We start from the raw sequence: 26,117 nt of genomic DNA on the forward strand, positions 1-26,117 counted from the left end.
CACTGCCGTTCTTGGGCTTCGATCTGCACACCTTCGCATAATGCCCCTTTTTACCGCATGAGTTACAGACTACCGCTTTAGCGGGACACTTTTGTCGTGGATGCTTGGCTCCTCCGCAGAAGTAGCACCGCGGGCCGCATGGGGCTGCAGCCGGCGTCTGGTCCACATGGGAGCACGCCATAACACTGCACTTCAAGCCCGTGGGGCGAGGAGGGATTTGCGACTGCTCCTGCCACGTTGTCTCCACGTGGTCCTCCGGTTACAGGACCAAGCTCTTCGAAGCCGCCTCAAGCATTTCAGCTAATTCCATAGCTTGGGTCAGGTTGAGATTTCCCTTTTCTAGCAGCTTGAGACGGATGTATGAAGACCCGACCCCGGCCACAAACGCATCTCGGGCGAGGTCGTACATGTACTGCTCAGCCGACACAGCTTTGCAGTCACAGCCCCTGGCTAGCTGCAAGAGCTCATTGGCGTAGTCCTCCATGGTTTCGCCCGACTGCCGACGTCGTGTAGCGAGGAGGTAACGAGCGTGGATCTCGTTAGGAGGTTTCGTATAGCGCTTTTTTAAAAGCTCGAGGGCCCTCGGGTAAGTGGTGGCCGCACGGATCGCGAGGTAGACTATGTTGCTTACCCTCGCATGGAGGACCCAGAGTCTGTCATCATCTGTGGTGACCGCTGCGGAGGCTGCTAGGTAATCTTCAAAACACTTCAGCCAGTGGTCGAAGGTGTTAGAAGCGCCCACCGCACGTGGATCTAGCGTCAGACGTTCTGGCTTTAGGATTTGCTCCATGCTCTCCTTTCTTTTTTTTTCTTCCGTTGAGAGTTTAATGTTAGTTAATAAAATTGATGCGCATCAATTGGACACGAGGCACAAAGCTTCGGTAAAAGAAGGCTTTTATTAACTAACAATGGAACTATCAGAACTTTAACACACTATCCCAGACTGAAGAGGTCCCGCCCGAGCAGGGGGTCTTATACCTCTCCCAGGAGGCGGAGCCCGACTGGGATGTGCCACAACAGTTACAACCACAGGTGTATCAATCCCACCCTAGCCCAACAACAACATTAGAACAACCCAACAACACCATTAGAACAATCCCACAGTGGGAACCAACGATGGTTCACCACAAGATTAACTTTAAAAGAATTACTGTGCTAGCATAAGCATATTGGGCCGAATGGCCTCTTTCTCTGCTGTAAGATTCTCAATGTGTCAGGGATGCAACAATAATTTGTGTCCGCAACTACTGATACAGGAAATCCCTGCCCAAGCAGATAAAAGATGGACCAGAGGGTGTGTTTATATAAAGAGAGGGAGTAGAAGCTACAGATTTTCAGTGACCGTTTTTGTATTTTTCCCAACAAGTAACCAAGGTGGCAGAAATTCTGTTTAAGAAAATAAATAGGATACATAGGAAAATTGTCAAACTATTCATTCCAAAATCAGAATAATACTCATTAATACATTAAAATTATTGGCACAAATAGTTTATCCACTAAATTGCTAAAAGGTTTATTTTTAAATAATTACTGCTGGAAAAGTGGAACGATATATTTCAGTATTCCAAAACATCACCTCTAGTGTACTTGTAGAGAACTAATCAGCAGAGATACCACAGCCAATCAGCTTAGGTTTCATCAGATCGCACCATCGTTTCAGTTGCAGACGATTCAGTTTAACCCTTAGATGCCGGCAGTAGAAATGACTGCTCTGCAGACTTTGGAAGTACCACTTCGCATTTTACTTTACACACATTAATAAAATATGTTTAATCAAAGCAATTGCTCTACAGACAATGGAAGTACCACTTCTCATTTCATCTTACACACATTAACAAAATACTGCTAAATTACAGCAATAAACAGATTTTAATAGGTTTCAACTCAAAATATTAACTCCTGAGTTAGGCAATGAAGAAAGCTCAGAATGGATGAATAAAAATTTACATTTTGCTAAAGAATAATTTATAGGTAGAAGACAAATGGAATGATGGACCTGTGACATGCACAATATTTCTAGCATTTCAAACATTTAATGTTTAAACATTGGAAAACATGATACTCATTTTCTATTTCCTCCAGATCTGTAGATTCTGTTCCCACATCACTGCCATGAGCAGCTTAGCTCCTCACTCAGCTTTTGCTACAGAACTGTCAGTGAATGCAAATCAGAGTTGGAGACACAAATCAAACATGAGCTTCTCCGCAACATGGTGCTGCTACTAATGCATGATCATACCACCTCACTGCTCAGTTTCATTTACTGGGTGTGGCGAAGCAACAGTGTTTGTGCTGACCTCAAAGTTGTCCACAAAGATCTAGAAATTATTGGAGTGTGGTTCAAATCCTTCACCAAAAGGATGGATTCTCCAAGTGTCCAGCAACAGAGATTCCATCAAGGATTGTGAGAAGCCAATCACATTGAAGTATTCCCACAAAAAGCAAACCAGGAAGTAAAATGCACCGATTATCCTTTGTTTGAGGGAAGCAAACTTGCAATTATGGGACTAGAGCAGGAGAATGGGACTAACTGGATTAGAGAGCTAGTATGTACTCAATAGGCTGAATGACCTCCTGTACCATCATGACTTTATAAAATGTAAGCTTTTAATTAAATTTTGCGTTGAAATAAATGATCGGGAAACTTTCATTCTCTCAGCAACACCCTGGTCCACTCCTTTCCCATGGCAATTGCCTATGCAATCGCAGAAGGCATAATACTTGCACCCTTACACTGTCACTGTCAAAGGCTCGAAACATTCCTTCCAAGCGAAGCAGCAAGTTACTTCTAATTCTTTCAATTTAGCAAACATATTGGCCTCCTGCAATATGGTCTCCTCTACACTGGGGAGCTCAAACGCAGACCAGATAACCCCATCACAGAACATATTCACTCAGTTCACGAGCAAGTGCTGTCCTCGGCCTGTTGTATTATTCTAGTGAAGCACAACCCAAGCTGGAAGAACAGGGCCTCATTTTTCCCAATTAGGTACTTCACAGCTTTCTGGACTCAACATCAAGTTCAACAACTTCAGTCCATGAACTCTTCTCCACTTTAAAGTTTTTCTTCACCAACCCCCAAATGTCAGTTTGTGTCTTGTTTTGTATGTTTTTGCTTTTGGACAGCACTGACCCTCACTCTGCTATTCACCCCACACCTACTCTAGACCAATCCTTTGTTTCTTTAGTTCTATCATTAACATTCCCTTTGCCTTTAGTTTCATTACATCTTAATTTCCCTTACCCTCTAACCTGTGCTTGATCTGTTTTGCTCCATCTAACCTTTATTCAAAAGCAGAAAACCCTTCGCATCTCTACCTCTTTTTAGTTCTGAAAAAATGTCCTATTGGACTCAAAACATGAACTCTGTTTCCCTCTCTACAGCTGCTAACAGTGCGGCTGAGTTTTTCCAGTACACTGTTTCAATTTCAGATTCCAGCATCTGCAGCATTTTGCTTTTATTTTAAAGGCAAGCTTCTCTGTTCAGTGATTTTTAATTGATTGCAGTCTGTGGGGACTTCAACAGTGCACCCAATGGAGAAACAGAGAAACATCGACTGCAATTCCACATCTAACTGTGGACGTGTGGATTCCAGAAGTTGCTGTCAGTTTCTGAGTAGTAATGACTGTAAATACTGATAAATTTCATCATTATCACCATAAAATCAAGGCGATTATTACTGTTACATATAATTTGTTGTAGATAATGAATTCCAGATTCTATGGATTTCTCAGCAACCCACCTAGATGTCAGTTAACAGAGGTAACCAATCTCATTGTAACGCCATCTCTCTCATGAGGGAGCCCAGTCTTCACAATTGAAGATCTCTCATTATTCTCACCAGAAGTCACTTGACTCAGACGGCCTCAATGATGCCACTTTATATCGTGCCTCTCAAGACTCTATTCCCCTGGATTCAACTACTAACCCACAAGCACAGCTTCAAGTGTATCAGAGTATCCCTGTTCACAAGGGAACCTTGTACCCCAGACATAGCCTGCCACACACGGTCATCCTTCTGCGGATCACAACTTAAAGGTTGGCCAACCGCAGTCCTTTTTTCTGCTCAGAGCCACTTTCTCTGTTATTAACTGGGACCCCTCCCTGTCCCCTCCACAGAACTCTTACTCACTATGGTGCTCCACTCCTGGTCACATGTAGTTTTATATTTCCCCTATTTTACGCAGGAGTACCATTGTCAGAATGCATCAGCACAGGAATGTTACAGTACAGGAGGCTATTCAGCCCATCATATCTACATGAACTCTCCCAATGAGCAATTCCCTTAGTGCCATTCTTCCCGTAACCATGCACATTCTTCCTGGTCAGGTAACAGTGCAATTCCCTACTGAACACTGAGTGAACTCACCACCACAACACACACAGGCAGTGGATTCCAAACCTTAACCATCCTTTAACTGTCAGATTGTGCATGTGTCACCAGCTTCCAGCCCATGCATACGTGAAACTTGAGGCTTGTGGTGACTTGAGTTCCCAGCCTCCCACTCTCAATTAGATTTCTTCACCAATCTCGCTTCAATCCTTTCACAAGTAGGAACAGTTTCTCCCGATGCAGACCCTTCATGATGTTGAATGCCTCTATCAAATCTCCTTTCAGCCTTCGCTTCTCCAAGGAAAACAGTCCCAACCTCTCCAATCTATCTTCATAACTAAGCTCCTCCACTGAAGAATTCCAATGAATCCTTTCTCATTCTCTCCACGGAATTGGGCGGCACGGTAGCGCAGTGGTTAGCACTGCTGCTTCACAGCTCCAGGGACCTGGGTTCGATTCCCGGCTTGGGTCGCTGTCTGTGTGGAGTTTGCACATTCTCCTCATGTCTGCGTGGGTTTACTCCGGGTGCTCCGGTTTCCTCCCACAGTCCAAAGATGTGTGGGTTAGGTTGATTGGCCATGCTAAAAATTGCCCGTTAGAGTCCAGAGATGCGTAGTTTAGAGGGATAAGTGGTGTAGGGATGTCGGGGTAGGGCCTGGGTGGGATTGCGGTCGGTGCAGACTCGATGGGCCTCTTTCTGTACTGTAGGGATTCTATGATCTATGAATTGTGGCACCCAGAACTGGACACAATACTCCAACTGAGGCCAAACCAGTGCCTTGTACAAATCCAACATCCTTGTTCTTGTACGCTTTATGCCCCTACTACTAAAGCCTAGGATACTGTTTGCTCCTGCCACCTTCAATTACTTATTCATATATACACCTCCTTTTGTCCTGCACCCCTTTTAGAATCGCAGTTTATTTTCGATTGTCTCTCCATGTTCTTCCCACCAAAGTGAATCATTTCATATTTCTCTGTATTGAGCTTCATTTGCCATCTGCTCATTCCCGCCAATATACCTTTGAAGTGTGCAGTGTGGCACTGAGATAGACGCACAGGCCAGGAAGATGCAGATTTAAATTCTTGGCCTGTGAAGGGTTAAGCCAATCCAGCAATAAGGAGATGGCAGGAACCAAACTGACTTCACTGTTGCCAACTCTTGCCCGAGTCAGAAAGTTAAGACTTTGAGTTTCAATCCAGACACTAACTCAAAAGTCTAGGCCAACACGACAGTACACTGTGGATGGAGGTCTGCACTGTCAAAGGTGATGTTTTTCTGATGAGACATTAAACCAACCTGTCCTCTCAGGTGGAGTTAACACGGCATTACTCAAAGATCAGCAGGCATCTATTCCCAGTATCCTGACCAATCCAAATTCCTCAGATCACTAAAACAAATAATTTAACCATTTATCTAATTTCTGTTGTGAGACTTTATGCAACTGCTGTATTTTCCACAACAGTGAATACATTTCAAAGTAATTTATTGGCGGAAGAGCACTTTGGGATGCCGAGGTCTTAAAAGATGCCTTGATAAAATGCAAACAATTTATTTTATCATCCATCAATAATCATTTCACCCTCATGACCAAAGCAAACTGAGGAACGCTGAGTGCATTTGTTTTGGGTCCCATATCTAAGGAAGGATGTGCTGGCCTTAGAAAGGTCCAGAGGAGGTTCACAAGAATGATCCCTGGAATGAAGAGCTTATCGTATGAAGAACGATGGTGGTCTCTGGGTCTGTATTCGTTGGAGTTTAGAAGGATGAGGGGGATCTTATTGAAACTTACAAGATACTGCGAGGCCTGGATAGAGTGGATATGGAGAGAATGTTTCCACTAGTAGGAAAAACTAGAACCAGAGGGCACAACCTCAGGCTAAAGGGACGATCCTTTAAAACAGAGATGAGGAGGGATTTCTTCAGCCAGAGAGTGGTGAATCTGTGGAACTCTTTGCCGCAGAAGGCTGTGGAGGCCAGGTCATTGAGTGTCTTTAAGACAGAGATGGATAGGTTCTTGATTAATAAGAGGGTCAGGGGTTATGGGGAAAAGGCAGGAGAATGGGGATGAGAAAAATATCAGCCATGATTGAATGGCGGAGCAAACTCGATGGGCCGAGTGGCCTAATTCTGCTCCTATGTCTTATGGTATCTAAAAATATTACTGATTGAACAGGAGTAACCATTTTCAAAGAACACACAAAACATCCGACCTTCTATAATGTTTTAATACTTTTCACTTTTTAAATACTGGATTTTAATTTGTGATAACATGAAGGAACTAAACTTTATAAACTGATCTTTTACACATTGCTGATTGAAAAAACTGTTTTACAGTCCAACATCACTGACACACATTAACCAGTGTTTCGCTGTACACAAAGCTAAATCAGGATATAAAGCTTTCATAAAACAAATCTCTTACCACATTCTACACACTCAATATATTTTGAAATAAAAGTCCATATTTTAACCTGTAAATGACGTGTTTTTTTACATTCCAGAGAAGTTTCAATACTTTACAATCGCCTCTTTTAGTGTAATCACTTTATACCAGAATAATTTCAAAATTACATCACATTTAGTGCAATTGTGGCTAACAATATCGAGTTCTATACACGTAAACTTCCCAATTTATTAAAAGTTAGCTTAATTCAAACCAGTACCAGGTTTTTAACCTGGATCATTGCTAAAGTTCCCATTGATAAGTTAGTCAGGTATATAACAGTTTTTCATTTGGAATATTCAATCAAAATTTACAGGTTTTCCCCCACCCCCCCGTAAATTCCCTGTAAAATCTGCACAAACTTTGCAGATTGCTTCTTGTTGAATGCAAGGATTTTGAAGTAAACTGAAATGAACAGGTGCTGGGAATAAACAGCATGATAAAAGATCTGTTTCTGTAAGCCGCTGAATTATATGTCCACTTTGAATCCAGTACATGGCTCATTCAAGCAACCTGGCAACAACCTCCACATTTCTAGCCCAAGGGTAGACTGCTTCCATGACTCCCAGTTATAATTTTTGCCCAGTTGAAAAGCATAACTACTGTGTAAGGCAGCCAAAAGTAATGTTCTCCACACAGAAAACCATGAGCTAAATTAGCACAAAGGCTAAAGAACTAGTCAGAATGGGGACTGGAGCTATTGCCATCAGCACAGAGAAGAATCTATCTAACTTACCCAACTAATGCATAACCCAAAATAGCAGTTTGGAGTAGGATGCTACAAGCACCCTTACGTGTGGTCATCATCAAAACACAAATATTCACCGTTGTTTGAAGCACAAAAATTGTAAAACATTATCAAGCACCAATTAAATTACCAGAGTTACCATTTGTATTCTGCTTCAGAGTTTTGGTTCCAATATATGACACTGAAATGTTAAACCTCACTTGCTGCACTCCACCTAACACTTTCTTTGTGATGAACATCAACCACTGCGAACCAGCTTTAACACCATTTCTCAATGCCACCAGCCTCTAAACTGACACCAAAAAGCTACACAGTACCCAGTGTAAAAACCTGACTTTCATGTTTGCTTTGATACAAGTACCTGGAATACTAACTTTACATAAAATTGATCAAGTGTTTAGGGGAATTCTTGCAAGAAAAATGGCACTAAAGCTTCTCCAAAAAAAATCACACGGAAGATGAAAATGCAAAATAGGAGGGAACAGTCTGAAAAAAAAAGGGGGTGGGGTGTGGAGCATTCCAGTACAAAATAAATCTGCACGTAGCCATAGTCTGAATTGTAACTGCTACTCGGGGTAATGCATTGAGAAAATGAATTTAATCTCATCCTCATTATGCAATTCATTTCAACCAACCAATATAGACTGGGAATGAACACAAGCCCAAAAGTATCCTCTTTAATATGATGGCTCAACCACATGAACTATTCCCAAATTCCCTCAGTGTCTAAATGAACAGAACATCCAGCCTTTTTTGCATCACAATGGAACACTTGCTATACAAATCTAGCTATTTTGGTCTAATAGAAAGCAAAACCCTTGCATTCAGCCAAGAAAATCTTTCTTCCTGTTGATATGGTGCTCACCATAAAGTCATTTTAACTGCAGATGTGAATGGTTTGTGGAGGATGGAGATAATCAGGAAAGCTTTATAAACAGTTGGATTTATTAGGTATAGCCTGGAAGTTTCTGTATAATCTAAACATAGTGTTCTAAATTAATCCTCAACGCAGTACTTATACTTGACCAGGCTTCTATAAGAACACAACAAAACAATTTGAGCACATAACTATCCCTCAAATTTAGGCACTTTCACACTTGAAGCTGCTGTAATATATACAGTCTAGTTAGTGATGTGGTATTGTGCTGTAAAAATAAAGTCTGCTGGTCACATTATTGATATTCATTTGCTTACATTATATTGGCTGCAACTTCAATTATTAATAATATTAAAGGGTCTGTGGTGGCTTTATATCTAGACTTAAAGTTAAAAAAAAACTCTACAGATAGTGGGAAGCATTGCACAACTTTTATGCCAAAAGATTTCAATAATCCAGACGACCTGAAAACCAGGTGCAAATATTTGAACTGCATCCGGTAACAGACACAGCATTAAGTATTGCCTTGAAATCAACAGGAAGAAAAAAAAAAGGTCTCATTGCACAGAATTTCATGGGAATTAAGTTCTTCAGATGCATCCATTCCACAAAACAACATGCATCAAGAGCATGTAAATTTATTCCTGAAATACAACTGGCTAGTTCCGATCAAACATCAGGAACAGCACTTAATTCAATTCAGAACAGATTTTGCACAATTGCATGAATGAACGGGAAGATGTGCACCTTTTGAAAGTTGTGCACTAACGATTTATGCAATGGGCTTTCACCTATCAGCTATGCTTAACCGGCGTACCTTATTCACAATAACGCACACCTCTTCCATCAATATTGCTTAAAACAGTCATTCATCTTTTGACGATATGTCTACACTGGTCATGACTAGAACACCAATCCATTTCAACATGAAAAATCCCCATTTGACATGTTTCAAGTAATCCTCCTTCCAGCCCCATTCCACCATCTTAAAAGATCTCAGAACTTTCAATTACAACACAAAATATATATGTAACAAATATACAAACTAAAAATGCAGTAGAAATATAGTTTGTAAACAAAAGGGAAATAAAGCTTTTCGAAATCTCCATCAAAACTGCACGTTCTTCATAGGAGATTGTAAGAAAGAGAAAGGGCAAATGCCAGAGGTCAAAGGGCATAGACAGCCCCGAATTAGTTTTATAAGAAATTAGTTTCAAGGTTAGAAGCAAGGACTGGTTTTAGACCAGTAAAAGAATGTAATGAGTTCAGTGATTATAGAATGCTAATTAGCAAGACTTGAGTAAGACTTAAAGAAATGACACCTTACTGTAGACCCCAAAGATGGCTAACATTTTTGCAACTTAGGATCACAAATTCGATTTTGCTTGTTGCAAAAATGTTGAAATTTTGGCCATGATTATGCAGGCCTACATTAACAAACATGCTATCTTTTTTAACAATTAAAGCCATCAACCTATTGTTTTTGATCCAAAATGTGATTGTTTTATAAAAAAATGTTGCTGGGTCAAATTGTAAACAGCTGCATGAGCTCCACATACAGATGAATTACACACTGACGCACTAAAATGGAACAGAGCACAGACAGTGTTGAACATCAGCCACAGATGCAAAATGTCAGCCTACGTGAGTTGGGTGCAGGCTGCGAAGTGGGACAGGCCTTGCAAGAGGGAAGGACACTGGAAATCCAATGCGCCAGCTCGGAGTCACTGTAATCCTTGAGTGTACGAGGACATCTTTTCTTCCATACGCTGATTGCTGGGAAAAGCATGGTAGAAACAGCAGCAAATCCATGCTGAAGACTAAAGACACAAGATGGTACATTTGAACATTTTTAGGACTATTGTTTGAATATGCTACTTCTATAAACATAAAAAACACTTTCATGAGAAAAAGGGGCACTGATATTGCACACTCTTGTTCTCAATGTCCTAAAATCCATTGCAAAATATTTCATTACAGAACGTTCCTCTCATTATTTCTAAGCAAAGCATCAGGGAAGGACCTTAGGGGTGGCACGGTAGCACAGTGGTTAGAACTGCTGCTTCACAGCTCCAGAGACCTGGGTTCGATTCCCGGCTCGGGTCACTGTCTGTGCAGAGTTTGCACATTCTCCCAGTGTCTGCGTGGGTTTCCTCCGGGTGCTCCGGTTTCCTCCCACAGTCCAAAGATGTGCGGGTTAGGTTGATTGGCCAAGCTAAATTGCCCCTTAGTATCTCGGGATGCGTAGATTAGAGGGATTAGCAGGTAAATATGAGGGTTAGCGGGATTAGCGGGTAAATATGTAGGGATACGGGGAAAGGGCCTGGGTGGGATTGTTGTCGGTGCAGACTTGATGGGCCGAATGGCCTCTTTCTGCACCGTAGGGTTTTTATGGTTTTCTATGGACCATTGTGCTTCTTACTGGACATAAAACTCTGAATTATTGGGTCAATATTTCATTCTCTTGACGATTTTCTGGAGAAAAACACATCTAACCGTCTAAGATTTTGTTCATAAATGAACAATGAAGAGTGCTGTGCTAACTGCAGACAGCCTCTAACCCACAAAAGCCCATGAGGGAGGTATCATTATGGTGTGAGCCAGACATGGACTGTGCAGCTGGAAATCATGGTCTGTCTTGGAGGTCACCATTTTAAAGCTATCGTACCACAGGTAATCGTTCAGTAATAAGATTTAATTACAATGAACTCCGGCAACTTGTACCCAGCCCATCAAAAAGGCAGCCATCAATCCCATCTCAGTTGTTAGCTAGAGATTCTGCCTCCAACGACAAGGTGTAAACATTTAGACTGTGCAATCTCTAATTTGTCTGGTGGCAACAAAACTACACTCAGAGTGTAAAACAAGGGCCTCAAGAGGAGGTGATTTTCCAGTAGAATTTCATTCTCCTCTTCTTTCCTGAAGTCTCCCCATACATGGTACTATTTATAATCCAGGGATCAAGGAACTTGCTTCAAGGATTGCATTAATTCCAACAAGGACAGTTTGTGTAATCATGGAGATTCTAACTCAAATAATTAAATCAACCCAACATCCATACAACTACAATTTTCTCCAAGTTTTATTAAGTATTAGCGGCTATTAAAATCTTAAATTGTATGCTCTCAGGCACTCTTGCAAAACTGAACTTAACCATTTTCATGGCACTTGAATAGAAATAATTAATGTTATACCTCTAGATACTAGAAGAGAATGTCTTTGCCTGTAGTTTTCTCCTGCACATATGATGTAAAACGTTTGAGGAATTTGGGATATTCACGTTTTGCAACTGCTCGAAGTACTGACGCTGGTGCCCATCCTCCAGGATTTACTAAGAGCAAAGAAACAACATAGGGGCCAAATTAGATCTTTTAAAAACACAAAGAACCAACTAGTTCAATATCCGACATCCTGAAAATGGCAGGAGGTTATTTCAAAAGTTTCAGGATATTTCTGGATGAAAACTATTGTAAAACATGAATATAAATATGCTTCCTCTTTCTCAATTACTAATGCTAATGCAAAATTTCAACATTTCAAACACAATTTAAATTGCTAGCTAAATTGCATCAGGTAGAGAAAGAGAAGCAAAGAGGGGAAAATAAATTTGGACAGAGTGAGTTTAAAAAGGAGAAATTTAAAAATTGCAATTTTAAAAAATTCCAACAATTAATAACTAGATGAATGAGACTCCACACTTGGTGAGACCACACCTGGAATATTGTGTACAGTTTTGGTCTTCCTATCGAAGAAAGGATATACTTGCCATAAATGGAGTGCAGCATAGGTTCACTAGGCTGATGGAGTCAGAGGTTTACAGCATGGAAACAGGCCCTTCGGCCCAACTTGTCCATGCCACCCCTTTTTTTTTTAAAAAACCACTAAGCTAGTCCCAATTGCCCACGTTTGGCCCATATCCCTCTATAGCCATCTTACCCATGTAACCGTCCAAACACTTTATAAAAGACAAAATTGTACCTGCCTCTATTACTACCTCTGGCAGCTTGTTCCAGACACTCACCACCCTCTGAAAAATTGCCCCTCTGGACCCTTGTGTATCTCTCCTCTCACCTTAAACCTATGCCCTCTAGTTTGAGACTCCCCTACCTTTGGGAAAAGATATTGATTATCTACCTTGTCTATGCCCCTCATTATTTTATAGACCTCTACAAGATCACCCCTCCGCCTTCTATGCTCCAGAGAAAAAAGTCCCAGTCTATCCAGCCTCTCCTTATAACTCAAACCATCAAATCCAGGTAGCATCCTAGTAAATTTTGTCTGCACTCTTTCTGGGTTAATAATACCCTTTCTATAATAGGGCGGCCAGAATTGCACACAGTATTCCAAGTGTGGCCTTACCAATGTCTTGTACAACTTCAACAAGATGTCCCAACTCCTGTATTCAATGTTTTGACCAATGAAACCAAGCATGCCTAATGCCTTCTTCACCACCCTGTCCACCTGTGACTCCACTTTCAAGGAGCAATGAACCTATACCCCTAGATCTCTTTGTTCTGTAACTCTCCCCAACGCCCAACCATTAACTGAGTAAGTCCTGCCCTGGTTCGATCTACCAAAACGCATCACCTCGTATTTAACTAAATTAAACTCCATCTGCCATTTGTTAGCCCACTGGCCCAATTGATCAAGATCTCATTGCAATCCTAGATAATCTTCTTTACTGTCCACTATGCCACCAATCTTGGTGTCATCTGCAAATTTACTAACCATGCCTCCTAAATTCTCATCCAAATCATTAATATAATGACAAATAACAGTGGACCCAGCACTGATCCCCGAGGCACATCGCTGGTCACAGGCCTCCAGTTTGAAAAACAAACCTCTACAACCATCCTCTGTCTTCTGTCATCAAGCCAATTTTGTATCCATTTGGCTACTTCACCCTGGGTTCCGAGAGATTTAACCTTATGCAGCAAACTATCATGCGGTACCCTGTCAAAGGCCTTGCTAAAGTCCATGTAGACAACATTAACTGCACTGCCCTCATCTACTTTCTTGGTTACCCCTTCAAAAAATGCATTCAAATTTGAGACACGTGACTTTCCACTCAAAGTCATGCTGACTGTCCCTAAGAACTAGGAACAGGAGTAGGCCATCTGGCCCTTCAAGCCTGCTCCACCATTCAATAAGATCATGGCTGATCTTTTCATGGACTCAGCTCCACTTATCCGCCAGCTCACCATAATCCTTAATTCCTTTACTGTTCAAAAATTTATCTATCCTTGCCTTAAGAACATTCAATGAGGTAGCCTCAACTGCTTCACTAGGCAGGGAATTTCACAGATTCACAACCCTTTGTGTGAAGAAGTTCCTCCTCAACTCGGTCCTAAATCTGCTTCCCCTTATTTTGAGGTCATGTCCCCTAGTTCTAGTTTCATCTGCCGGTAGAAACAACTTCCCTGCTTCTATCTAATTTACTCCCTTCATAATCTTGTGATGTTTCGATAAGATCCCCCCTCATTCTTCTGAATTCCATGAGTATAGCCCCAGTCTACTCAGTCTCTCCTCATAAGCCAACCTTCTCAACCCCGGAATCAACCTAGTGAATCTCCTCTGTACCCCCTCCAGTGCCAGTATATCCTTTCTCAAGTAAGGAGACCAAAACTGTACACAGTACTCCAGGTGTGGCCTCACCAGAACCTTATACAGCTGCAACATAACCTCAGTTTTTAAACTCCATCCCTCTAGCAATGAAGGACAAAACTCCATTTGCCTTCTTAATTATCTGCTGCACCTGCAAACCAACTTTGTGATTCATGCACAAGGACACCCACGTCACTCTGCACAGCAGCATGCTGCAATTTTATACCATTTAAATAATAGTCTATTTTGCTGTTATTCCTACCAAAATGGATGTACTCCATCTGCCAGACCCTCGCTCACTCACTTAGACTATCTATATCCCTTTGCAGACTTGCAGCGTCCTCTACACATTCTGCTCTGCCACTCATCTTAGTGTCACCTGCGAATTTTGACACACTACACTTGGACTCCAATTCCAAATCATCTATATAAATCGTAAACAATTGCAGTCCCAACATTGATCCCTGTGGCACACCACTAGTCACTGATCACCAACCAGAAAAATACCTATTTATCCCCACTCTTTGCTTTGTTAGTTAACCAATCCTCTATCCATGCTAATACATTACCCATAACACCGTGCACCTTTATCTTATGCAGCAGCCTTTGGTGGGACACCTTGTCAAATGCCTTCTGGAAATCCAGATACACCTCCAGTCTTTGCGTCTCTAAATGCCTGTAGATTCTATCTCTCAGAATACCTTCTAACAACTTGCCCAATAAGACGTGAGGCTCATCATCCTGTAGTTCCCAGGCTTTTCCCTGCAGCCCTTTTTAAACAAAGTCACAACAGTGGCCACTCTCCAATCTTCAGGCACCTCACCTGTGGCTGTCGATGATTCAAATATCTCGGCTTGGGGACCCGCAATTTCCTCCCTACCCTCCCACGTCTTGGGATACACTTCATCAGGTTCTGGGATTTATCTATCTAGATGCGCTTTAAGACTTCCAGCACCTCCTTCTCTGTTATATGTATACTCCTCAAGTCATCACTTTATTTCCCCAGGTTTCCTAACATCCATGCCTTTAAAGTGGGGGTGGCGAGACTGTCCTTTGAGGAACGATTGGTTTGACTCTGCCTGTATCCACTAGTGTTTAGAAGGATGAGCGGAGATCTGATTGAAATGTATAAAATTCTAACAGGGCTGGACAGACTAGACAGGAGGATATTTTTCCTGGTTGGGGAATTCAGAATCAGGGACACAGTTTCAGGATAGGCCATATAGTACTGAGGTGTGGAAAAATTCCTTTACTCAAAGGTGAACCTATGGAATTCTCTACCACAGAAGGTTGTGGAGGCCAAGTCACTGAATGTATTCAAGAGAGAGATAAGATAATGTTTTTAGATTTTAGTGGCATCAAGGGGAGAAAGCGTGAATATGGCATTGAGATAGAGGATCAGCCATGATCATATGAATGGCAGAGCAGCTTGAAGCGCTGAATGGAAAACGCCTTCTTCTAGCCTCTATGTTCTTTTTTATTCTTCCATGGGATGTGAGTTTCACTGCCTGGATCAGTATTTATTGTCTATCCTTAATTGCACTTGAGGGGCACATTGCTGTGCATCTGGAGTCACATGTAGACCACATTAAGGATAGCAGTTTTCCTTCCCAAAAGATCATGGGTTTTTTTTAAACGATAATCGGCAATGGTTTCATGGTTATCATTAGACTTTTAATTCCAGATTTTTATTCAATTCAAATTTTACTATCTATTTCAATTGAACCCAAGTCTCCAGAGCATTACCCTGGGTCTCTGGAATACTCATCCGGTAATGATATCACTACGACACTGCTTCCCCTATGAAAGAGTCAGAGGCAGTAATTAACACTCAAACAGACGCTTGTGCTTGTAATGACAACACAAAATTCCGTGGCAAGTTTAGTTCATATCTATTGTGCAAACCGTCTCACCATTAAATGCATGTCAATGCTGAGACAGTTGCAAAATGCCATTTACACCAAGCAAACGTGCAACATAGACAGCAACTTTTTGGATATTGGCATTAACTGTACATCTGCTCCCAATGTCTCCTTGTTGTACATTATTTGTATATAAGTAAGGAAAGTGTTATTAACCTATTCATTATTTTGTAAGCAAATTTTGGCCCTTCATGTTTTTGCATCCTACACATGATAGTGCTCTGAGGAGAGGCTGTGCCACTTTGACCAAAGCTTGGCACTGCAAGGCATGACAACTCGTGTCAAAGTCAGGCAATTAGCAGCAGAATTGCTTCCTAACTGATTTTCAGCACTCTAAATTGATCATACCAGCAGGGGAAACACCTAATAACCAAGAATCGCATTCATACCCTGCACGGAACCTCTGAACACATCAATTATTTTGTTACAATCATTCTAGATTCAGGAATTGTACTTTAGGTTAGAAAATTATAAACTGCTACTCCATTATTTAAGAAAGAAACCAAGTTAACTACAAGCTCATACTATCTGTCATATCTGTTATTTGTCATTTATATTAATGATTTGGATGAGAATATAGGGGGCATAGTTAGTAAGTTTGCAGATGACACCAAGATTGGTGGCATAGTGGACAGTGAAGAAAGTTATCTCCAATTGCAATGGGATCTTGATCAATTGGGCCAGTGGGCTGACGAATGGCAGATGGAGTTTAATTTAGACAAATGCGAGGTGATGCATTTTGGTAGATTGAACCCGGGCAGGACTTACTCAGTTAATGGTAGGGCGTTAGGGAGAGTTACAGAACAAACAGATCTAGGGGTACATGTTCAAGGCTCCTTGAAAGTGGAGTCACAGGTGAACAGAGTGGTGAAAACGACATTCGGCATGCTTGGTTTCATCGGTCAGAACATTGAATACAGGAGTTGGGACGTCTTGTCGAAGTTGTACAGGACATTGGTAAGGCCTCACTTGGAATACTGTGTGCAATTCTGGTCACCTTATTATAGAAAAGATATTATTAAACTAGAAAGAGTGCAGAAAAGATTTACTAGGATGCTACCAGGACTTGATGGATTGAGTTATAAGGAGAGGCTGAATAGACTGGGACCTTTTTTCTCTGGAGCGTAGGAGGCTGAGGGGTGACCTTATAGAGGTCGATAAAATAATGAGGGGCATAGACAAGGTAGATAATCAATATCTTTTCCCAAAGGCAGGGAGTCTAAAACTAGAGGGCATAGGTTTAAGGTGAGGGGAGAGAGATACAAAAGTGTCCAGAGGGGCAATTTGTTCACACAAAGGGTGGTGAATGTCGGGAACAAGCTGCCAGAGGTAGTAGTAGGGGCGGGTACAATTTTATCTTTAAAAAGCATTTAGACAGTTACATGGGTACGATGTGTATAGAGGGATATGGGCCAACTGCGGGCAATTGGGATTAGGGGTTTTTTAAAAAAAAGGGTAGTATGGACAAGTTGGGCCAAAAGTCCTGTTTCCATGCTGTAAACCTCTATGACTCTATCACTATAGTCTAATCTCAGTTATTTTCATTTCCCCCCTGGTCCCTGGGCTGATAGAGGAGAATGTTTATGAATATTGTGCAAAGCACAAGGAATTGGGGGTGAGTTTGTAATATGGGTTGGCAATTTGCAATGATGTGGAGATGCCGGCGTTGGACTGGGGTAAACACAGTAAGAAGTTTAACAACACCAGGTTAAAGTCCAACAGGTTTATTTGGTAGCAAAAGTCACACAAGCTTTCGGAGCTCTAAGCCCCTTCTTCAGGTGAGTGGGAATTCTGTTCACAAACAGAGCATATAAAGACACAAACTCAATTTACATGAATAAAGGTTGGAATGCGAATACTTACAACTAATCAAGTCTTTAAGAAACAAAACAATGTGAGTGGAGAGAGCATCAAGACAGGCTAAAAAGATGTGTATTGTCTCCAGACAAGACAGCCAGTGAAACTCTGCAGGTCTAGGCAACTGTGGGGGTTACAAATAGTGTGACACGAACCCAATATCCCGGTTGAGGCCGTCCTCGTGTGCGGAACTTGGCTATCAGTTTCTGCTCAGCGACTCTGCGCTGTCGTGTGTCGCGAAGGCCGCCTTGGAGAACGCTTACCCGAATATCAGAGGCCGAATGCCCGTGACCGCTGAAGTGCTCCCCAAAGGAAGAGAACAGCCTTGCCTGGTGATTGTCGAGCGGTGTTCATTCATCCGTTGTCGCAGCGTCTGCATAGTTTCCCCAATGTACCATGCCTCGGGACATCCTTTCTTGCAGCGTATCAGGTAGACAACGTTGGCCAAATTGCAAGAGTATGTACCGTGTACCTGGTGGATGGTGTTCTCACGTGAGATGATGGCATCTGTGTCGATGATCCGGCACGTCTTGCAGAGGTTGCTGTGGCAGGGTTGTGTGGTGTCATGGTCACTGTTCTCCTGAAGGCTGGGTAGTTTGCTGCGGACAATGGTCTGTTTGAGGTTGTGCGGTTGTTTGAAGGCAAGAAGTGGGGGTGTGGGGATGGCCTTGGCGAGATGTTCGTCTTCATCAATGACATGTTGAAGGCTCCGGAGGAGATGCCGTAGCTTCTCCGCTCCGGGGAAGTACTGGATAACGACTACTGATACGCTGCAAGAAAGGATGTCCTGAGGCATGGTACATTGGGGAAACTATGCAGACGCTGCGACAACGGATGAATGAACACCGCTCGACAATCACCAGGCAAGACTGTTCTCTTCCTGTTGGGGAGCACTTCAGCGGTCACGGGCATTCGGCCTCTGATATTCGGGTAAGCGTTCTCCAAGGCGGCCTTCGCGACACACGACAGCGCAGAGTCGCTGAGCAGAAACTGATAGCCAAGTTCCGCACACACGAGGACGGCCTCAACCAGGATATTGGGTTCATGTCACACTATTTGTAACCCCCACAGTTGCCTGGACCTGCAGTGTTTCACTGGCTGTCTTGTCTGGAGACAATACACATCTTTTTAGCCTGTCTTGATGCTCTCTCCACTCACATTGTTTTGTTTCTTAAAGACTTGATTAGTTGTAAGTATTCGCATTCCAACCATTATTCATGTAAATTGAGTTTGTGTCTTTATATGCTCTGTTTGTGAACAGAATTCCCACTCACCTGAAGAAGGGGCTTAGAGCTCCGAAAGCTTGTGTGGCTTTTGCTACCAAATAAACTTGTTGGACTTTAACCTGGTGTTGTTAAACTTCTTACTGAATTTGCAATGAGGCAGGAAATAAAGTAGGGATAAAGGATTTTCTTCTGAGTTGGGTACGTGCACCCGTGATAAGAAGTGGTCCCAGGAATCTGTACTGACATCTCAGTTTTTCACTATGTAATAAATTGAAGGAACTGAAAATTACATGTTCTGGTTTGCAGATGACACTACATCAAAAGACACGGTAAGCTGTGTAGTTGGAATCAGTTAGTTACAAAGAAACATTAACTGGCTTAATGGGTGAGCCAAAACTTGGCAAGTGTGAAGATTTTACCTTTAATCTGAGAAAGCTAAATAACAATATTTTCTAAAAAGACTTGTAGCTGCAGAAAAGCAAAGAGGTTTTGGTATCTATGTATATCCATCCTCCTGCTCCTTTAGATACCATGCCCTAAGAGGGTGACCATGGACTTCCATTGGATCAGTCCATTATGATACCCGGCAAAGTACTGCAGTGGTTTGCCATTGTCTTCTGCAGTATGGCTGACCAGCAAACTCCCCTGCTCTTACCGCCTGCCATACAGACTGATAATCAACCTGTTTTGGTCAATTTAAGAATACACCTTCTCTGGTCAGCAAATCCTGAAGTGGTACTTGAACCCATGGCTTTTAGTCCAGAGGTAGAGCTGCTACCCACTGCACCACAAGACCTCCCTCGCACACATCTGCTCCCAATGTGTCCTTGTTGTAAATTATTTGTATATAAACAAGTGTCATTAACCAATTCATTATTTTGTAAGCAACTTTTGGCCCTTCATGTTTTTGCATCCTACACATGATAGTGCTCTGAGCGGTGGCTGTGCCACTTTGACCAAAGCGTGGCACTGCAAGACATGACAACTCATGTCAAAGTCAGACAATTAGCAGCAGAATTGCTTCCTAACTGATTTTCAGCACTCTAAACTGATCGTACCAATTTAAAGAAAATGCATAATTACAAAAATAGCTCAAAAAGACTAATGAAATGTTGGTCTTTATCTTAAGAAAACCAGAATAGACAATTGAGACTGACAGTTCAGCTGTTCTAAAAACTTCCTTACAATTAATCTAGCATTGGCAGAATGAGAAGATAACTGCAGATTCACCAGCGATACTCAAACTTAATGGGTTTAATGGAGGATAGGTTTCATAAACTTTGGCTCGAGTCTCCAGAGAATAGAAATTTGAGGAGCAATCAAGTTTAGGAATCATAAAAGCTATAGCAATTCACAGGGTAGACAGAGAAGCTATTTCCACTGGTGGGAGAATCCAGAACAAGGGTATAATAAAATTAGAGATATGCCATTTAGGAGTCAAATCAGGAAGTATTTATTTATCTACATGAAGGATAATGGAAATCTGGTACTCTTCTTCAAATGGCTGGGAATGCAAGTCATTTGAAACTTGCAAAATTTTGTGTTTATCTGATTTATTATTGTCACATGTATTAGCATACAGTGAAAGTATTGTTTCTGGCACGATATATAGACAAAGCATACTGTTCATAGAGAAGGAAACTAGAGAGTGCAGAATGTAGTGTTACAATCATAGCTAGAGTGTAGAGAAAGATCAACTTAATGCAAGGTAAGTCCATTCAAAAGTCTGATGGCAGCAGGGAAGAAGCTGTTCTTGAGTCAGTTGGTACATGACCTCAGACTTTTGTATCTTTTTCCCAACGGAAAAGGGTGGAAGAGAGAATGTCCGGGGTGCGTGGGGTCCTTAATTATGCTGGCTGCTTTGTCGAGACAGCGGGAAGTGTAGACAGAGTCAATGGATGGGAGGCTGGTCTGCGTGATGGATTGGGCTACATTCACAATCTTTTGTAGTTTCTTGTGGTCTTGGGCAGAGCAGGAGCCATACCAAGCTGTGATACAACCAGAAAGAATGCTTTCTATAGTGCATTTGTAAATGTTGGTGAGATTCATAGCTGACATGCCAAATTTCCTTAGTCTTCTGAGAAAGTAGAGGCATTGGTGGGCTTTCTGAACTATAGTGTCAGCATGGGGGGGACCAGGACAGGTTGCTGGTGACCTGGACACCTAAAAAACGTGGATATCAAGGCGTTTGGGATAAAAGTGGGTATATAAGGTTCAGGTACAGAGTAACCTTGATCTAACAGAACGACAGAACAGGCTCAAGTTGCCGAATCCTGTCCATATACTGCTTCACCGTGCCACAGATGTGGATTTGAGGGAGGTACTCCCAGATTACAAGGTACTATTACTCATCTACTGGCAGACCCTCAAGGGCAGTCTTTTTGAGAAATTTCCATCCGACTTCCTTCACACATCGTGCAGGAAGGAGCATTTCCTTGCAGCAGTACATTTGATTATAAACTCAGCAGAACATGAAGTCTGAAACTTACCATTGGCTACATATGTGATCTTGCATAGGATGTTATCTCTGCTGATTGCCTGGTTCCCTTCTGGAGGGCTCACTAGTGTCTGGCAAATCATGGCAATGTTTATTTTGGCACGCACACATCTGTTATTCTGCTGCGAAAGAGGTGGAGAAATACATCACCATTTTGGACTGCACGGCAACTACCACACTTAATTTCAGTGAAGAAACTTTACATAACTTGAGTGAATTCCAGTATTTTCCATTCTAACAGAAAAAAAATTGTATAAAGCCAAGCTTTTCTACGTGCTTAGTTAACCTTCAGCTCCATTACAAATGGATAACTCAGCATATTTTGCTATGCAAATCCTTATGAAAACAAACACTTACAGGAGCACTGTCATGCTCCACAGAAAAATTGCAGACAAGCCACGTATCTGGATCATTTTCATTTGTAGCTGGAACTTTTCGAATTGCAGACAGGTAAAGGACATCTCTCTGAGAAGCTGGCCAAACTCTCTGGAAAACAGGAAAAATATCTGGCTAAGTTACAGCAAAGTTTTAAGGCAAACACTTTGCATTGATACACATCCCCAACATAATGCAAATGACATATATTGCGAAATAATTTGAAATTTGCCAATCACCTAAATGAAAATAAATACTTGGCAGTTTTCTAATTCTCTCACCGAATATTCAGAAATATTCATGCTTCTAACTGGAGGGATTGCTACTTTTTCCAAAGATACTATTTTGCGTTTAAATTCCAATGTCTAAACATTAGAACTTCAGCATCCGTTGTTAATACCAATTGGTATGACTGCCAATCTCTGGTTAATTGTCAACAGAGAAAAGATTGCATCATCTAACATCAAACATTTCTTGAAAACTTGAGTCAGGAGTAGAAAAAATCTAAATTTATCTGACCGCGTCTTGCATATGGGCTATTCCATCAAACGATGGAATTAGCAGACTGTAGTAACAGGGAGGTTGACATGCCCCCTAAAGCATCAAGTTTATATTTCCTGACCAAAACGTGGGAACAAGGAGGATGATTTGGATATTTTCCCAGTTTGTCAAAGCTAATGACTCTCAGAAATTTTGTTTCACTTTGCCAAGTACAACTTAAACAAAATCAGTCTGACTCATAAAAGCCACAGATCTATCATTAAGAAATACAAAACTAACTCAACTTGGAGGTGAACACATTAAGTAAATTCAAAGATAAACTTGAAAATAATTGTAAAATTCTTTTATCTCTGTGAAGTCGATTGCCTGGTGCAGAGACGGTTGGATTTCTGAGATTGGTGGCATGGCAGTTCATTGCTGGAGTAGAATAAACTTTATTTTGTATTTGGTCATGACTGACGTCAATACAAGGGGACAAGAGTAGAAAACAACACTTAAAACCGACACTGAGCATTACTCTAATGCGGGGAATGGTAGCACAGTGGTTAGCACTGCTGCCTCACAGCGCCAGGGTTCGATTCCTAGCTTGGGTCACTGTCTGTGCGGAGTTTGCATATTCTCCCCATGCGTGGGTTTCCTCCCACATTCTGAAAGACATGCTAGTTAGGCGCATTGACCCGAAGAGACACCGGACTGTGGCGACTAGGGAAACTTCACTGCAGTGTTAGTATAAGCCTTACTTGTTACCAATAAGTAAACTTTAATGAGCATCGAAAAGTTTAAATATAAGGTAAAAATATGATTCAGCAAACTCTCCCAGTAAAAGAATGTGCACATTTTGTTAGTTGCAATATCAACTATGTTCAATATGCATTTGGTGCATATGAGCGCTAGAAAATTACAGAATATCAGTTAAGAAGTGCTATTCTTCTTGGTGAAAACAGAAAACCTTGGCATTTCAAAATGGGAGCATAATTAGCAATGATGCCACAGCCGAAAGGTCATTATGCATTCCTGGTCAGCCAACCTGGAAGATCTCCCAGGAATGGAACAACACACTTACCTTGTAACCCAGGCAAATGGATTTTAAAGTAAATCTGGACTACTAATCAAGACAAAATTTGAGTTCTTCACACCACTGCAAGGGAAATTGGACAGGCAGCTGGTCTCAAATCTGTTCATGTGTGAACTAGCTGCCAGCCAGTATGCTAATGTAGTCCTAGATAGTTCAGCTGGTTTTCATTTTTCCTTCCTGTTCTTTGCTGAGGTTTCATCCCTCAACAGCATATGTGAAATTGGAGGCTCATCACATGAGGATATTGCAAGCATAATGTAATTGATTCAATACATGTAGCCCATGTTGCTAAATTGATGTATCTAAACAACCCAGAAACACGCACACACTACACCCAAGTCACCATCTGCAAAGCTTAAATATCTAAAACAGAATACATACCTTGTGTGTCTGGTAGACGATGATTGCATTGTCTGATAGAATTTCTATCACATGAAAGTTTTCAATGGTTGCTGTGGGTGTAAACAGATACATTCCTTGTCAAATCACTACATACAACTGAATGGGCACTTACATCACCAACTATTTTGCTTTTGGTTGAGGGAGGAATGTTGACCAAGGAAATCATGAAAGAAATCCCCACTGTTCTTCAAATGATTCATAGGCGCTTAACATTCACATGAATGACTAAAACAGACTGATCATGCCATTTAGGCTCTTTATCTGAGGCACAGCATCTCAGGTAATGAACACTGCCCAATACTAATTAAGATGTTGATTGTAAATATAGGTTTAAATATATGTTTAATAGGTAAATATAGATTTAAAGTAAAATCAACTGCTGCTTCAGAAATTAGATAAAAGGTGCAAGATTAGAGTGGGGATTACTTACACATATGGAAAAGCAAAATGCCAAAGATGGGCAAGTACCATTAGTCTTCCCATTGTTTTGAGAATTAATTACTAAGAAAATTGATAAGTTTACATTAGTCAGCTGTGCTATATGGCTATGAATCATCATTCCTGAATTTTATTGAGCTTATCTCTAGCCAAATGATTAAAAACACATCTGGACCTTGAACATTGCTGTCAGTGTCCAAAACGGATGTGCCTGCACAACTGGGCTGAACTGGAGCATTCAACAATTCAATATATTGCCAGTATTTACTGGAATTAAAAGAGAGAGACAGGCCACATTTAGCCAATAGTACCCTTTTTTGCCTTTCACTGGGTTGTTTGGCCTGACAAAGGAATTTGTTTTACATTAACAATATTCTGTCATAAATTAACAATTCTGTTTGGTATGACATTCAAAGTACTAATCTTGCCTTCTGATCTGTCCCTACTTCTTTATAACTCTGTTTTCATTTCTCTCTGATTATATCTTAAACAAAGCTTTACTTTTACAATCAAACACTACAAACAGACTGCTACCGATCTATCCTTGCATGCCAAATTATTTCACATAGCTTTGATAAACTATCAATTTCAAATTAATCCAAAACATTCTTACTTTCCCAATCATTGCGAACATCGACATTCCAGAAGTAATGGCATACTTCATGGCCTGTAACTCCTTTGACAGAATGTGTTGCTTTGAGAGGATCCAAGACAATCCCATTCTCTTCCACTTCTCTCCTGTACACCTGCACAAAATGGAGAACTGTGGTTGATTAGGTCAATCTGGATTTGAAATGTAGCCACATCCAAAAATAGGTATTATTCTCAAAAGGTGCAAGGTTGAGACTGAGAGGTGGATTTTGCCTTGATCAGAATCACAAAAGCTGAGAAAACAAATCTACCGACTCTTTTAGAAGAGAAATTGACTAAGTTTTAAAAACTACACAGTGCAAATATTCCTCACCTTCATTTCTCCCTCTTCCACCACCAGCTGCCAATTAGCATCACCACCTACATCCTGCAGAGAGTATTGCATGTGATTTTGCACCATTTCTTCAACCTGCAAAGACAAAGAGCAACCATTTTTACAACTTGCAACACAGCAAACAATGCACAGTGGCCATAATCTGCTATTTGTAGTGTAATCAACAGGACGTCAGCTATTAAGGTTGTTGATTTATTAGTGTCACAAGTAGGCTTACATTAACACTGTAATGGAGTTAACAGTGAAAATCCCGGTGAATGAAATTCAGACGACTCACTTAATGTTTCAAAAATATTCTTGCCTACAGAAACTTTCAGAGACAGGAACATGTAGTTTGTCTTAAATGGTTCTTCTTTTGGGCACCAAATCCAGCTCTCTCTTGTCTTTCTTTCTACTACCACCAGCAGCAGAAATTCAGCAAATTGTTTCAGCTGCCTTTCCTATTAATTTATTTCACATCTCTATTATTCATGGGGTAAAAATGTGCCCAAATTCATTTGACATTTCATTCTTTTCCATCCTAGTTTTGGAACACTTTTAAAGTAAATACAATTTGGATCACCAATTCTTTCCATGATTTTGAAATTTCCTATTAGATCACCGATGTCTGTTCCTTTGCAACTAAAACAAGACCAATTCTTTCTGCACTAATGAACAGCTCCAATTCCTAGTACTGTTAATTTTAAGTTAGCACAGTACTCTCAATGAAGTCTAATCAGTTGCAAACATCCGTTTCTCGGTTTGTATTGTTTGTTTCTCAGCTAAAGCAACTCAGTACCTGCTTTGCCTTTCACTGGGTAATTTGGCATAAAAAGGTAATTGGCCTAGC

The 26,117-nt window shown here is 41.2% G+C and overlaps 1 protein-coding gene across 13 annotated transcripts in view; it reads right to left on the reverse strand.

The window, feature by feature from the left end:
- The window catches only part of LOC144495074 (ceramide transfer protein), a 166,026-nt gene that overhangs the window by 30,452 nt on the left and 109,457 nt on the right, over positions 1 to 26,117 (reverse strand). For 6 of the 13 annotated variants that reach the window (XM_078214935.1, XM_078214929.1, XM_078214931.1 and 3 more), the window contains 7 exons: positions 25,268 to 25,363; positions 24,917 to 25,049; positions 23,845 to 23,915; positions 21,870 to 21,998; positions 21,505 to 21,634; positions 11,601 to 11,737; positions 6,545 to 10,226 (listed from right to left, as the gene is read on the reverse strand). In XM_078214935.1, coding sequence (XP_078071061.1) covers positions 11,610 to 11,737; positions 21,505 to 21,634; positions 21,870 to 21,998; positions 23,845 to 23,915; positions 24,917 to 25,049; positions 25,268 to 25,363 — 687 coding nt within the window. In that variant the 3' untranslated portion in view covers positions 6,545 to 10,226; positions 11,601 to 11,609. Of the gene's footprint in view, positions 1 to 6,544; positions 10,227 to 11,600; positions 11,738 to 21,504; positions 21,635 to 21,869; positions 21,999 to 23,844; positions 23,916 to 24,916; positions 25,050 to 25,267; positions 25,364 to 26,117 lie in introns of those variants that run through there. The other 7 variants (XM_078214927.1, XM_078214936.1, XM_078214930.1 and 4 more) reach the window with 3 other exon arrangements.

This window comes from Mustelus asterias, chromosome 6 (genome assembly GCF_964213995.1).
Source record: "Mustelus asterias chromosome 6, sMusAst1.hap1.1, whole genome shotgun sequence".
Classification (NCBI taxonomy): domain Eukaryota; kingdom Metazoa; phylum Chordata; class Chondrichthyes; order Carcharhiniformes; family Triakidae; genus Mustelus; species Mustelus asterias.